The sequence below is a fragment of the Mustela nigripes genome, chromosome 7 (genome assembly GCF_022355385.1).
Source record: "Mustela nigripes isolate SB6536 chromosome 7, MUSNIG.SB6536, whole genome shotgun sequence".
Lineage (NCBI taxonomy): Eukaryota > Metazoa > Chordata > Mammalia > Carnivora > Mustelidae > Mustela > Mustela nigripes.
Genome location: NC_081563.1, coordinates 136,885,778 through 136,901,846, shown reverse-complemented (window position 1 = coordinate 136,901,846; position 16,069 = coordinate 136,885,778). Strand labels below are relative to the sequence as shown.

Here is a 16,069-nt window from a genome sequence, read left to right as displayed (position 1 = left end):
TTCTCTATGAAGACAGATTAGTAACAATGAGCTGGCAAGCTCACCACGCAGCTCCATTTTAAATCATATCTGATTAAATTATAAATTATAATTATTAAATTTTAAATTATATATATATGATATAAATGGTAACTCAACAGCAAGCAGTTACTGCTATTATAAGCCTCATGTTATGGATGGTAAACCAAGATGGGGAGAAGCAAAGACTCTCCCCAGAGACCAGACAAGGGAGGGTGGGGACCACCAGATGCAAGCCAGGTTGTCTCCACCCCCGCCCCCACGTGGCCTCCCAATGACTCTGGCACCAAGGAGAGGCACCATGGCCCCCGCTGGGCAGGCTGCTGCAGCCTCTCTCCTCTCCTGCATCTCTGTTTTAAAAGGTTTGCTATTAACATTTTTCATGTGCTTTTTAAAAAAACATGGCCAACTCTGAAAGAGAGCCGGTGTGTTTCCTAGTTGGGGAGGACAGAAACGTCTCCTACTTGGCACAGAGAGCTTCAGAGGTCCTGCTCAATACACAAAGACAGGCAGCTTAAGTTCGTGGCGGAATCCTGGATTCCACATCACATGCCTCAGGACAGTCCTCAAACCCCGAAAAGGTGCTTGAGCGCCCCGTGCAGTCCTTCCCGACTCTTACCCATCTTCTCTGGCTCCCCCTTTCCTCCCCTCTCCAACTCTCCTGTTCTCAGCTGGGGCTTCTGCCTCCTCTCGTCTGGCAATCATGTTTGTTCTTGCACACGCAGGCAGCATTTAAGTACAAGCAACAGAATCACACAGAAGAGCCAGGGTCTTCCTGCTCTGACAATGGCGGAAGTCCTTCTCCAGCAGGGGTCCAGCCTGTTTCCAGAAGCACCAGGACTCCCTGTCTCTAAAACCCTCCTCTCCCTTTCTCTGGCTGCAGCCTTACACATTAGTTCAGCCACGTAAATTCCTAGGAGCATGAGACAAATCTGTGGTGAGGGGCCCCCTGGTATACAGAGCAGCCCCCCATGTGCCCAGCACCCCCCCCGCCCCCACCCCGGGTAAAGCCAGGTCCAATGCACATCCAGACCCAGGCCTGGCCGAGATCGGGCACCCGGGCAGAAGCAGGCTGCAAACGTATGCTGTGTCAGCCTGTATTCACAGACCGGCGCTAGGGGGCTCCCTTGAAGTTTGGAAGACAGTTTCACATCAAATAAAGAGTCGTGCTTCGCTTCTTCCGGTAATAAATTCGCAGAGCTTGTTTTTTAACCCCCACCAGAGGTTAAAACAGTTTCATAAAAAGTTTTGGTAAATTCATGGGTAACTTTGGAGGTTATACGAGGTTGTTGCCAAAGGGAAAAAAAAAAAAGAAAAGAAAAAGAAAAAACACAGCCTTTCTCTCTGCTCATGTAAGAACCCAAATGACAGAGCCCGAGAGGGCGGACAGGAGGGGGGCTTTGGGCTTTCTTGTTCCTTCTAGAAGGGTCCACGCAAAGACGTGGTGCCCACCGCCCCCCTAATGCCAATGGGGGGGGGGGGCTGGGGGGCTGGGGGGAAGCAGAGGCAGGAGATGAGCTGAGCTCATCCCGCACCAGGGCTCTCAGACTGCCGCGAGCCCCTGCAGCCCAGACTGCCTATCCAAGGCTGTCTGTGCTGCCTTCCTGATTTTTCCACTGCTCTCACCCACACACTGGGGCAAGGGCTGGTCGGGGCTTTTGCACCCATTTCTTCCTGCCGGGTAGTCAGGAGTAAAGCAAAAGTTCCAGTCCCTGAGTAGGGGTTAAAAAGAATGAGAACTTTATAGGATTCATAAGAAATCAAGAGAGACGAGGAGGAGGAAGGAAAACAGTGCAGTTAAGGGAGGGGGCGTCGCACATTAACTATGATTCACAGACTCAATGCTCTGAGTTCATTTTTCAATCTGCCTTTAGCTAGGGGGAAAAATATAAGGAAATTATAGAAAATTGAGAAACAAACATCTCCGAGAGTGTTTTGCACCCGGGGGTGCTTAATGAACACTTAATAATTTCAAATGCAAGTACTTAGAAAAATGGTTTTTGTCCATTCCCGGCACGCCAGGTGCCTTGTAGCAGAAATGGGAGAGCTGACAATGACTGGAAATGATCACTAATGTCTACGTGGAGGGTACAACAATGACTTTTTCGTGTCTCTGAAGTTAAGGAAATAAACAAGCCAAAATTTTTAGAGTTTTAGCAAAGGAAAAACCTTGGAGCTCAACTTGCATTTCTTGTCCTCAATGTTTGAATTCAGGCAGGCCTCCTAACTGGGATGGAGGATGGCCACAATACCCCCCTCCCGACCCCACAGGGTCATAGTGAAAATGAGATGAGGAAAAACCCTTGGAGGAAACTCTCCAAACGCTCAGGCAGAGGGCAATGCTTGTTGCTGGAGCAGATTTCCTGTGCTCCCTGCCAGCATCCAATGTTGGGGTGAGGGCCAGTGTGAATGCACATCTTCAGAGGAAGGCAGTGCCCCTAAGCAGAGCTGGGGGTTGCCAGGGAGATGGGGTGGGGCTGGGTCACAGAGGGTTATTCTGATCCTTCAAAGGGTCTCACCTGAGACAGGGAGAGCACCTATGCAACCATGTGTCATAAAGTGCCCCCAAATAGCTCCCCAATAACAATGAAATTCACCAGCCATGGACTCATGGGACTTGTAGAGGTCTTCTCCAGACCTGGGGTGGAAATTCAGCACACAGCCTCCCATTGTCAGCCATGAAAGCCACACTGACAGAGTCCTCTATGGTTGACAAAACACCCTTCTACTCACCAACACACATAGCTTGAGCCTCTCAACAGCCCCCTGGGCAGATTCCCAGACCAGTTTCATGGGGTTTTCAGGGGTCAGGTGAAACGAATCAGTGCAGGTGAACACCTCTGAGATCTAACACCCCCATTTTGACAGATGAGGAACTGAAGCAAAGAGAAGGGATGGCCCTCGCCCAAGAATGCAGTAAGAGGAACAAATTCTTCTGACTCCCAAACCAAAATTTCTTCCCTACACCAGTCTTGTCCTAAAAAAGGCTAAGAGGAGGGTACTGGGATTATTGGCTATTAAGGTCTTTTGTACAAATCAGCTGGGTAAGGTGAGATGTCCAGCATACAAGGATACCTGTAAATATAAATGTAATAAAAACAGAACTGTGCTCTCAAATTCTAGCTGGATTTGCAACCTGTTTAACAGGGAGATTAATAAAGAGTTGGTTAGCAGGCATTAAGTAGTAGCATCAAAACAAGACATTCTCTGTGATATAATCAAGAGACTTAGAGGGGAATTAAGAAGAGAATTACCTTCTCATTATGACTGATGTATTTTAATGTTACTGTATGTATTACAGGATCACTCCTCCTCTAGGCTCACCTAGAGGTGCTGATGCCACCGTTCTGCCTCAACTTACCACTAACACCTTAGTTAGAATTACTCCTAGAGGAGTAATCCTCCTAGAGGATCACCTGTCTCCAAACCTACCCCCTCCTGAAGAGAAGGTATGATGTGGAAGTGGGAAGAGAAAGACCCAGCGAGGTTAGCTCTGAATCCTTGGTAATTCTGCATGCCAGCTGGAGGTCTGCTGAACATAATGCCAGAGATCGTCACTTCTCATTCTGTCTCATCCTCTGACTCTATCTGCCTACTGGCTTCAGCATTTCACACAGAAAATTCTAGAACAAGACTCAGATCTTTTGTGGGATCTGCTAAGAAGGGGCTCTTCCAACTCAAGGTTGAGAATGGTTTCCAGAAGGTCCTTCAAAAGCAGGACAGTTTTCATTTCAGGTTTGGGATTGAAGGTATGTCTTTCTTTCTCTCTCTCAAACTCTCAAGATAAACATACGTCTATCTTTCAAATGCCCGTATTTCAACTTCTCCTTAAATGACTGTATCATCCTGCCCTCCCACTTCCTCAACTGAACCAGCCATGAGTGCACGTTCTCACCTTCCGTTGGCACAGAAATCAGAATTCAGAATGTATCGCTCCGTTCCTACAGGAATCTATTAGTGACTGCCAAGGGAAACACTTAGCATTTTAGATAAATAAGTAAATAGTAGTTAAGTGCTGTGCGCCTCCATTTCCAGCAGTTTAGTGTATATGGCAAAATTTCTTTATGATCCAACGAGGAAAAGACGGATGACAGAGAAGGGCTGCCTTCGGGCCGGCCGCGTGCTGCCATCACTCCACTCGCGGTGGGGGCCCAGGTGGAGGGGCCTTCGAGGGGGGGGGTCAGAAGCGTGGCGGCCCCCCCTCATTATGTTCCTGTTTATGCTAGCCTACTCTCCCTTCTCGCTCCAGCCGGCCTTGTCAGAGTCCCTCATTTGGCAGCTTAATCATATCAGCGCGCTTACCGCACTGCATCTGTAATGACTTGTTTACCAGTCTGTGCCGGCTCCCTCTGCCAGACTGGGCTCTCCCTAAGGACAAGGGCCGCGTCATGTTCTTCTATGCCTCTCTTCCTGCTCCCACACACTGCCTGGCACAGAGCAGGCCCCAGTAATTGCATGTGAACCTCAGGCTGTGTGACTCTAGTCTGTGCCACAAAGGCGTCCCCGTCCACCAAACAGTCCCTAAGCTCCTTGAGAAGAGGGCCCATGTAATCTTCCCCCTTGGCGCTCTCAAGGGGCAAAAGGGGACTCAACTCATCACATGTGTGTGCTGAACTGCATGAGCCCAGGAGTAAGGGGTAATCTGGACATCCGTGCTCTTTACCTGCCTTGTCCCCTCTTCTTTGGGGAGACCAGCTCTCCTTGACCCTTAACTGCCGTGGCAAAGGAGGCCCCTGCCAGTCCCTCCAAACAAGGTCAGGTACGCGATCCAGACCTGGCCACTCAAATCCCTAGTGACTAACTCAGGAGAGACACATGGCCCCATTCGGGCCAGCAAAATTCAGCCTGGGAACTTGGGCAAGGAGCTGGGCAGAGTGTGAACGGGCTGGGAGGTCCCAGGGGAGCTACAGCTGACAACTAAGAGGACAGAGGGGCCAAGCGATGGAGAGAAACATCGTCCTGATGGCATCACCCATACCTCTGAACCTGGCCAAGCCTGCAGCCATCGTCTTACACGAGAAGGGTTTTGCTCAGGCCAGTTTCAATGGAGTCCCTTTTCCCTACACCCAGAGCCCTTCCTGCCACCACATGCAGAGTGGAGAGCTCCACCTCCAGTGGCAACATTTCCGAATAAGACAGCCAGGGTGTCTGTTTGGGGATAATAAAAGCTTGCAGAGAGAAACATTGCTATCATATTGGCAGACGCAGTTCTGTGAGCCTTCTCATTTTATCCTGGGAATCTGGGCTGTGGCCCCAAATCCCACACTAAACCAAAAAGGACTGAGAAATCCATCTCTCTGCCTTCTGTTTATAATGCAGAGCAAAGATGCTGCTCAGCCTCTCTCTAAAGCCCTCACATATGACTGTTTGCTCTCCTGAGCTCCCGGGCGGCCTGAGCTCTCTGGGAGGGAGCTGGGCGACACTCAGGGCTCAGCAGCCGGCAGATCGATTCATCCCTCCTGCAAACTGCTCACCGGGTCTAATGAATTGGCTAGGCACAGAGAAGGCCTGCGTGGCTCTGTGTCCTCCACAGTGACAGAGCCCTCTCAAAGCAGACTAAGACGTCGTGCCTTGACTGAGGAACAAATCTATTAATATTGGGAGAGAACATCAAACTGTACTGGTGGACCTAAAGTCTGGTCAAGAGAGACTCACTTCCCTGCGATTTAAAAGAAAAGAAAACAAGAACAAAAACAGCCTTGTGATTCCTCCAAGGTTTTTCCCTACTGGGTAAGGCCAGCCTTCCACATGGTCCATCTGGGGAGTGGTCCCAAGTGAGCTGCCGGGTGGGGCAGGAAGGCCACGCTGTCCACGGGCACCGGAGGCAGTATCTTTTAGCCATCAGAGGAACTTTTTTTAAAAGTTGGAGAAGATCAAGGAAAAGAAGATGTACTTTGAAATGCTACAGCTGGGAATGTAAACAGAGAAGCAATCTGGAGAGCTCTATCAGAAATGTGCAACCCAGCATCCAGAGACTCAGCCATCCCTCTACTTGGGTCTCCCTATAGAAAACCCCCCGCTCAGGCCAAGAAGTTTGAACAGCCGGTCCCAGGAGCAGGATGCAACAGTGAAAGGCTGGCAATGCCAGACTCCCCCTGATTAGCACGGCTCCATAACTCAGAGCCCTCCCACACAGAGAGGCTCTGTCCCTATCTGCAAGGTTGAGATAGGTCTCTGTGTATTTATTAACAGTGTGGAAAACTATGAAATGTGGTTGAGTAAAACAAGCAGCGAGTTGCACAATGAGACATACATGTGGCTGTTAAGCACACATGCACGTGGCTGTTAAGCACACACGCACGCACACGCACAGATAACCATCTGGCAGATGCACTCCAAACAGCCGTTTTATCTGAGGGGGTGCTGGGAATGGCGGGGGGAGAGGGGTGGTCAAAGCGAGCATTAGCCTTATCTACTGTACTCTGATGCGTTAAAGGAAGTATCATTCATGCTTACACACATAATTAAAAATTAATAATTCACTATTTTATACCTCTAGGTGGAGCATCAATTTTCCCAAGATCTTTTTAAACACAAATGTGCCCAGCCTGTCTCCAGGGCCTTCCAATCAGTCTCCTGGGGACCACGCCATCTGCCACAATCCCTGCTCCACTCTGCGCCCGGAGTGATCTTTTCAACGCCTCCAGTGACAGTCTCCGCGCTGCCCTCCTCCTTGTACCCAAACCCTTCAGCAGGTCTCGGTCTTCCTCAGAAGCAAGATCAATGCCCCACCCGAATGTCTGCAAAGGCCCAAAGAGTACCCGGCCTCTCCTGCATCCTCTGATGGCACCTGGGCCCCCAGGCCTTTCTCACCACCCCCTTCCTCAGCAGAAGCCTCTGGGGCGCTGTGTGGGAATCAGATATACAGAGTCTGAAGTTGCCTGGGAGGCCCCTGGCAGGCCCTGCCCACCCCTAAGGAGGCAGAGAAGGTACGGACTTCCAGGAGGGTCCGTGCAGGTCATTCCATGGCCTCGGCAGCTGACTCTGGTGAATGCAGAGTTTAAATCTATACGGTCAAGCAAGGCCTTATAAAAGTTAAGGAAACATTAGGTTAGGACAACACAAGCTGAGGGAGGTCCTTCCTTTGGTCAAGGAAAGGGTGTGGCAGCCACCAAAGTCCCAGGGAGAGGAGATTCCCAGCTTAAAGTTAAATAAAACTGCATCACACAGTGAGAGAGCCATGCCCTTGGAATCCCTCTCATCAAGGGAAAGAAGAAAGTCTCAACTGGGTGCTAATGGACCTCTAATGCCCCTCAAGACTTCACACTCTCTTGCCAGCAGAGGGGGGCCTTCCAAGGGCTCCTGGCCTTCTGCCCACAGCAGACTGCAGCGGGAATCCATTTACCATCAAACATTAGAGTGTTTTTATCCTGTGGCACTCTCTTAATGCCAGGTGATGTTGGCTTTCCATTATCCGTGTGCAGAAATAGTTTCTCTTTAAAATAAATGTATTTGCGTTTTTGGTGAATGAGTTTAAAGGATAAGATGAGCAAACATTCACACAAGTGACATGCAGACGCAACATTTCTAGAGGTGACACGTGAATTATGTGAATGCAGAGAACACTGCTGACCACCAGCTTTATCACGCCAGGGCCCCAGGCAAGCTGCTGACGCCTCCCTGGATCTCTGTTTCTCCAGTTGCAAAGGACATAAAGAGTCCCTTATCACTAGCTTGCTGGGAGAGTTTCTAAAATCTCACTGTGAAACCCAGCCCTGAACTTCATCATGTTCAGTGTTTCAAGCCATACTGGCTGCAGGAAATTGCAAAACCATAAACATGGTATAGTTCTTATGGTTCAATAAGTCCCCCTCAATCGGTAGGACTTCAGACATGTCATCTGGGCAGAGGGCCATGCTCGGCTCCCCTCAGTGTTCCAGGTTTAGTCTGTGCACCAGCACAAGTGTACGGCTGCCAATGTGCCTGACGAAACCCGAATAATTAACCTCAGCCACATCCATGTTCCCCATTCAGCTCTGCAAAACGCATTTCTAAGGAAATACATAAGCGCGCTCTTTATACCATGGAATGTTTTAATGTATCCCAGCATCAGAGTAAATAGAACAGGTCTCAATTAATGGAGCAGGTCCTTTTAACACAAAGGGTTTCAAAAATAAAAAAATAAAAACTGGTATGTCATCGACTAGAGAGAAAGGGATGTGCATATAAACATGAAAACAGGGCAAACCTAATGAGATTCTTTTTTGCAGCCCAGGGTCAATAACAGTGATATTAGGAAACTGCTAATAGGGTTGCATGCTCATGGGTTTTAAGCTCCCGGAGACCAGAAAGTCCCACTTGAAATGCAAAGAGAATTCAATAATGTTGTGTTCATCTCCACTGCGCCCCCCATTTTGAAAAGAAAAGTATTCATTTCAGAGCAGTGACCTCATCAGGAGAAACACACTGGGAACTGAGTAACCACAACAAAAGAGAATCAGTAGCTGCTTTCGCTCAGGTGGTGTCATCTACTTTATATGGATGTGTGGGTTTTTCTATTGCTTTTCTAATGGAAAAATAACCTTCCAGTGTGAGCTGTGCACACACATGTGCACACACATGCACACGCGCACACACACGTGCACCTGCACACACACACATCTGCACAAATCCTCTTCTTAGATGAGACCCCAACTTGTGAAGTAAACAATAAAGAAACCACTGTCATGAAAACGGTTGGTGGCGAACTGCCCCTTACAGCAGAAGAGACGGTCACTGGCTGACCTACACCAGCTGGTTCACACTGGTGCGGAGCAGCTGCCAACCAGAGAACCGCCCCCAAGCGCTAAGCCAGCACCAGATGAGAAACACCAGCATCCCACCGCACATTCCGACACTCTGAACTCTTGAGACGCTGCTCCCCACACCGCCTAGAAGACACAACTCCAGTATCTTAATCCCACCACAACAAGCCAGTCCCTCAAGATGCTGGAGCGGTTTGAGAGGCTTTAATGCTAAATCCAAATGGCGCGCACTGTGCAGCAAAGCAAGGACACTGGAAAGTTCCTCATTCCCCTCCTTAGAGGGAGCGTTTGTTGTTGATCTTCAAACAGCTGGGACAGACAGAATGCCTCTTTTCCTTACTTCTTTTACTCAGTGGTCCTCAAACATCTTGTGCATGAGAATTTCTGCTCAGAGCTACAAACACTGAGCGCACTCTTGCAACCAAGTTACAGGATTTTTGAAGATAGCACTGCCCACAGATTGTTTCGACTGAAGTGCGGGCTTCGGCAAATGCCCCACTCAAGGTTTAGTCCCACCATTGTGTAAGAGAGGACCCCAGGTTAAGAGACATCAGAGTGAGCATCCTCAGGTTCAAAGTCACCGTATGTACCTCTCCGGGGCTTCCATCGGTATACCTGAGGTGGCATTAGACAGACAGACGATCCTTAAGGTTGAAGACAGTAGTGCCACAAAACTGAGCCCAGCAAAGGTAGGAGAACATGGAAGTTTCATTTTAGATGAAAAAGTTTCTTTTATGAAGAAAATAAAGATAAAGTTTCTTTTATGCTGCTTCGCCCCCTGCCATCCAAACCACACACCCACTGGACTCCTGTTGCTGACAATGCTCCAAAATACAACCAGAGATGAAGTCTACCAGCTGCCTGCCCCTTCCTTCATTCTCCAAGAAGCCTTGGGAGTTGGTTTTGCTCATCCTTTCAACTGGGCTGAGGTTCAGGGCAACTCCCTTCTGTTTGTTCAGTTGCTCATTCCATAAATGCTTGCTAAGAACCTGACAACGTGCTAGGCATGGGTGCATAGGCAAAGATGACCCATCAGCTCGGCAAATCGGGCCCTTATTCACCAAGATGAGTAAGCTTCCCCAGTGGCAGCCGGGAAAGGCCACTGGGGAAAGGCCACCTAAAAGGAATCCATTCACCATGGGGACCAAAACTCACACAGTAAATAGTGGGAACTCTATTAAGGACTCAGAATTTATCTTGAAATCGAAAGTTGTGAAAGTAAGCTGATAAACCAACAAAGATAAAATAAAAATAAGCCCTCACGGCAAACTGTGAGCTAATTGTTGAAATCAATGAAGGTTAATCCAGTGCTGATGGGGACAAAACCATAGAGCAGTTTTACGAGCTGTTCTTCAATCTACATTTACGCTCACAGGAAGATTAAGAGGGACCTCCCCTCCCCAATATTATATGGCCTCCTCAATTCTCCCAAGGGGCTTCTCCTAACTCTCCAACATGTACCTCACTCTCTTGAAATTAGCCTCCTTGGAGTTCTCCTGTCCATTTGTCAACTAGTCAGATTCTGTCACTGAGTTTCCATCAAGGCAGTGGTCACTTCCATTAACTTCATGAAATTCTATGGCCTGAGCATGATTTATGGTTTCACTTGGCAATCAATTTATATCATGAAAATTAATCTGAAGGGCAGGAATGAAAGCTATGCTAAGAAGAGAGAGAGACACAGAGAAAGTGGTACTTTAAAGGAGTCTGAATTTATAAGCAGTCAGTTTACTGGAGAATGTTCTCATCCTCTGACAATCATCGCCTCCCCAGGCAGCCTGTGACTGGGGCGTCCCATAAAGAAAGTTTGGATTATAATGTTTTCCCTCAAATCGCTGTATGCTCTTCTTGGGATATTCAACTACTTAGTATCTTTAAAAGCATCTTTTTATGAATTCCTTTGATGAGGAACCTTGAGCTTCTGAGATTAAAACCACCTAATGCCATGCCTCTCTGGCGATCCTGAGGTGCACAGGAACGAGGAAGGCAGTGCTCCGAAACAGCAACACCCCTGACAATGGACAGTCACCATTGCTGCTAGGAATTCATTGCTACTTGTTATTTCAAGAGAGATTTCCAGCTTCCCTGGCCCTCCTGCTGGAAACATGGAAGGCAAGGACCACTGGATTCAGGTTTAAAAACAGACTCAGTTCTCAGGAAAGTCTCAAAGACTCCAATCACTCTAAAATCTTATAAATTAGGTCTTCATCCTTCCTAAGTTCTCTGGCCTTCTGCTTGCAGATGACTTCACTGCCAAGCCATCTGTCAACTGCAGTGATTAGTACCCAGCTATCAGAATAGTTTAAAGAAAAGGGAAATTAAGCATCCTTTTAAAAAATATTTCTCAGAAACATCCTCTTCCTCTCATCTTTATACACTGTTGACAGGAAGAGTCACCAACACTGAAGAAGACAAAGAATCGGTTATGACAGTTTCTTTCAGTCCCCGACACAAGTATTCATGCCTACTTATTTGAAGAGATGTTTCTGATTCTAGTTGACTTACAAGGATCAGGGCTAAAGGTTTTCCCTATCTTTTAATTGGGAAGTTCCCCCCAAAGACCATTCTCAATTTCTTTGCTGCATTTCGTCAAGTTCCCTCAAACTTACAGCCCCTCAGGTCACCCAAAATAGATGATTCTATCGTTGTCCCGCCGTGGGAAACAGGACCTCCTATCGTACACACACCCCGCAAAAACATATCCACAGCCACATGCACTCACAGGCACATCCCTGCACAGGCACGCGCACACACACACACATACACATACACGGACTCGGCGAGGCCAGCTCCCTCACTCAGAAGCCAGCACTGATCTCTCCATGCAGGACCTGCCAGGTCAAAGGATAAAAGAAAGTTGTTTGTAGATGGTGGGTGACCAAGGCCCACTGTTCGGTTCCTCTGAAGTAGCGGCACTCTGTCTTCGAACACCCAGCTCTCAGAGTGCCTGTCACTCAAATGTGAAGTACTGGTAGGGGCAAGCAGTGGCAATAAACTCCCCAGCCCCTTTGATTTCCAGGAGGTATTTATTTTAATGCACTCTACCACCCTCCGACTTGGTGTCCATCATGACCTGTCCACCCTGGGCTGGCCGGTTGGGTAAACCAGCCAGCCCTATTCCCACTCGGACACTTCAATAAGGGACAGGGAGTGATTAATACTCCACGGGCCAATGCTCAGCCCACATCCTGCAGGCTCACACCTGCACTTAATGGACATCCTCCATGTTCTTCCTAATTACGGGGGAGGGAGCCCTTTGAAAATGGGCACCAGTGACCCAGACCTCTGGCACAATCCGCTTCTCAAATAATAAACACGAAAGCAGAGACATTTGTCACCACTTGGCCTATTGCTGGGGCATTATAATACCCCCTTGTGGGGCCACATCCCAGGGGACGTTTGAACTATGGATGGCCTCTCCTTTCTCAGCTCCACGTTCAGACTGTGTTTCTGATTTGTTTGTTTGTTTGTTTGTTTGGGTCTGTTTTTCATCCACATTCACCGTGCCCCAGTTTGCTGTGAGGCTTTGGTAGGAAAAGCTGCCGTTGAGACGGGAGGTAGATAGAAGAGGGATTTCTCCCAACGTGGAAGGGGTCTCCAGGTGCCCTCCATCAGTCCACATGGGTGGGGGCAGGACCACCCCCGAGGCTGAGAGAAACTTTCAGAGGGAAGAAGGGGGTGCAAAGGACCGTGACAGGTCAGAGGCTTCCCGCTTGGTGTCTCTGCTTACGTGGGGGTCCCCGGTCCACGAGCACACGGGGCACCTGTCCACATCAGGAAGAAGAGGAGAGAGAAGCCAGGGCTGACATCCCCATAGTCAGAGGGCAAGGCCGGACACACCAGTGGGAACTAAACTGCAGGCCCCGGGGGCACAATCCACACAGGCAGACCTGCAGGGCTCGCCTGCGCCCTACCCCGTCTGTCCCTGGGCTTCTCCCTAAAGAGAAGCTAATGGGTTCTCTACCCCAACACAATGGTCCTGGTGCTGAAGCTACTCCTAAACTCTTCCCCCAAATCTGGAACATGTCCTGCTGGTGGTGGGCCGGGTGACTCTTAATGACTGTGTATTGGTTTGGTTCGAACAGAACTTTCCTACCCAAACTGCGTATACTCAGTAAGAGCACAACGTGCCTCATCAAACCCTGAATGTCCACGTGTGCTGTGGCTTTTCTCACTTGGAAACGTGTTTTTAGGTCACTTCTGTTGGTTCGCAGTGGGGGGAAATCGTAAGAGTGGTACAGTGATTGAACTGTGACCCCAAAATTGTATGTCCAAATCCCAGTTTGCATCACCTGTGGCTGTGGCCTTACTTGGACAAAGAGTCTTCGCAGGTGTCATTTCATTGAGACTGGAAGTGAGAGCAGCCTGGATTTGGGATCAGCCCTAAGTCCGATGACAAGTATACTTACAAGGAAAAAGGAGGAGGAGATTTGATCCACAGAAATACACAGAGAAGTCCACGTGCAGAAGGAGGCAGACGCTGGAGAAATGCAGCCATGAGCCAGGGGACAGCCGGAGCTGCCAAAAGCTGGAAGTGGCTGGAAGGCTCCTTCCCTAAAGCCTCTGGAGAGAGTGTGAGACAACTGGCCTCCGTAACTGTGAGAAAACTAATTTTTGTTGTTTTAAACCACCGAGTTGGTAGCAATTTCTCCCACAGCTGTAGGAACTAGTACAGGTGGTAGCCAGGTGGGGCACCGGCTTCAGTGGCTGTCCCCTGTCCCACCGGCCCCGGCGCACTGGCACATCTGGGCTCCAGCCGCCCTATCCAGAGTCTGCATTCTTGCCCCTGAGCCCCTACTCACCACTCCCCATCCAGCAAGCCTCTGTTCTGTTCTCCCTACATCTGCATTTATAGAAGAAGCCCTATATCTCTCGAGAACCCCCCCCCTTCCGGTCCCTCCCCCAACACTGACCTCAACCTCTGCCAACAACAGAAACACATCTATGCCGTGTACCCCACACTCGTTTGACACGCGGCACCTGCCTGTCTTTATGCAGGTGTGCTTATCGTGCTCAGCAGATCACCACAATCAGCATCCATCATCTGCTGTGGAGTCGCACGGCACCTACTGCATATAGCCGCGCGCCCGACACGCACACTGAGCCACTGGGTAGGTACAACCTTTACCAACAGCCTCGCTGTGCGGACACAGATCCCAGGGGGCAGCTAAATGACCTGCCATGTTATCCCCCATGTGGCTGAACGAAAGGGGACGAGCAGGTCCACCAGCCCATCGGGCTTCTCCCTGCAGCCCAGAGGATCATCTTTCTCCTCCTCAGCGCACAGCACAGCCTTCAGAATACAGGCATGGCAGCTGCCACAAGCTTCCAGCAGCAGCCTGACTTAGCCCCCTTTGAGGCGCTGGGAAGAGAGCTGCTGGGAAGGTTCTGCCACTTGGGACAAGCGACAGCGTGCCACTGGATTCTGTTGGAGGGGGCGGGGGTCACCCAAGCAAGCCCTTGGGCAGTTCCCTCGGCTGTACCCATCTGAGAAGAGTAGTCCTGAAGTTGAGAATGTGGCCCAGAAGCGAAGGAAGGACCAGCGGGGCTCTGCGGGGCCTTCGCGCTACCCCCCACCCCACCGTCTAAACCTCCGTGGTCCGAGCGATGCTCTTCCTGGCCAACCTCCAGAGCAAATACTTACCTTGATTTAAATTCTCACTGAGAAACAAAAGACAAACCCCTGTCCTTGCCTAAGGGAGAGGGTTTGGGGGATGGTGGAGAGGGGGAGCGAGGAAGAGCCATCTGCCGGCAGGGGGCACTGGAGCTACACAAAGCTGGAGGGGGAGGTGCCCCCAGCCAACTGTCCCCAGGGACCCAAACCTCAGCCATCAGACACAGCCCAGGGTCAGCCCTGGAGCCAAACAGACAATAATCAGCCACAAAAGGATGGTAATTCAGTCACAGCTGGCCAGATGGGACCCTGTAGCCTTTCCACAGAAGCTCTCCATTTTTCCCCCCATCAACACCTTGCAAAGGAGGCTAAAACTGGGCCCATGGCTACTGGGGCGGAGGAGAACCAGAGCGGAGAACAAAGGTCCAGAGAAGTGCAGTGATTTGCCCTGGTTGCCCAGTGATTACAGCTGAAAATAGTCCTTTTTCCAGGAAGCACTCTGCATTAGTTCATCCTTGATTTATTTCTGAGCATAACAAAACGTGCACCTCTGACACCTTCCATGTAAGCAATGTTCCCTGCAGCTCCCACACGCGCTGGCTGCTCCTCTTTCTATTCCAACACTGACTCTCAAGCCCCCCACTGACCCACTGCAGCCTCGAAATGGCCCTATGGAAAGAATCAAGTGAACTTCCTTTTTAAAGACAGGGGAACATGGAGGCACCTAGAGTTCTGACTCACGTTCCTGAGGTCCTGGAGGAGCTCTGTACCCAGCACCGGGCCCAGCACACGTGGCCAGGACTGAAGGACATACCCTGACTTCTCCATATTCTTGCCCAGTATGCCCCCCCCCCCCCCAGTTTGGGGTCACACTGACTGTCCCACAGATGTCCCACCTTTGCCAGCATACCTTCAGGCTCCTGGAGCCAGAACAGCCGGCTCCCACCCGTCCTGCACACCCAGCCTCTGCAAGGAGCCCGGCCCTCTGGTGTGCCCAGTTTGGATTCACCTCCAAAGAGAACATTACCTGCCATTTCTGAAGAAGGCTGCCTGCAGGTCCCACGTGGGTCCAGCCCCTCGAGTGGGGAGGGGTGGCCGTCTCTTCTCAGCACCCTGGGTGGCCTGCGCAGTCCACTCCCTCTCAGCTGAACACGGCTCTGTAAAAAACTGCCTTTGTACCTGTGGGACAGAGAAGCACGTGTGCTGTATAGCCTTCCCTGAACACATGTGCCCAGAAGCCCATACACACAAACATTTACAAAGGCAACACTCGGACAATAAACCCTCAGGTGAGCCTAGAAACTCCTTATCCTTTCTATCCTCCCCTCCCCTCTAGGACATGGAGACAACAGCAGGACCTAACTCGAGAGGCCGCTGGAGGGACGACAGGAGACGATGCATAGGAAGGGCTTTCCGAGCCGCCTTGCGCAGAGCGCGTGCTTACTAAAAGCCAGTGGCTGTAATGAAATCCTGAGCCATACGGTCCTGACTACATACAAACACGTGGCTCTGTACAACTTCCGACAATGACAGGAATGTTCTATGATCTGCACTGACCACGTGCGGCTGTTGAGCATTTGAAATGCAGTGTTTGAAATGCAGAGGAAGTGAGTTTTACTTTATTTCATTTTAATGAATTTAAATAGCCACATGTGCCCGTTGACTACTGTACTGGACACTGCAGGCTTAGAGG

General features: G+C 49.9%; 1 protein-coding gene across 5 annotated transcripts in view; it reads right to left on the bottom strand.

The window, feature by feature from the left end:
- Positions 1-16,069, bottom strand: part of ZNF831 (zinc finger protein 831) — a 107,271-nt gene that overhangs the window by 33,140 nt on the left and 58,062 nt on the right. For all 5 annotated transcript variants that reach the window (XR_009405506.1, XR_009405507.1, XR_009405508.1 and 2 more), the window contains exon 4: positions 15,404-15,555. Coding sequence is in view for 2 of the 5 variants with exons in the window: in XM_059407327.1 (XP_059263310.1) it covers positions 15,404-15,555 (152 nt within the window). In the remaining 3 variants the exon portion in view is untranslated. The remainder of the gene's footprint in view (positions 1-15,403; positions 15,556-16,069) is intronic.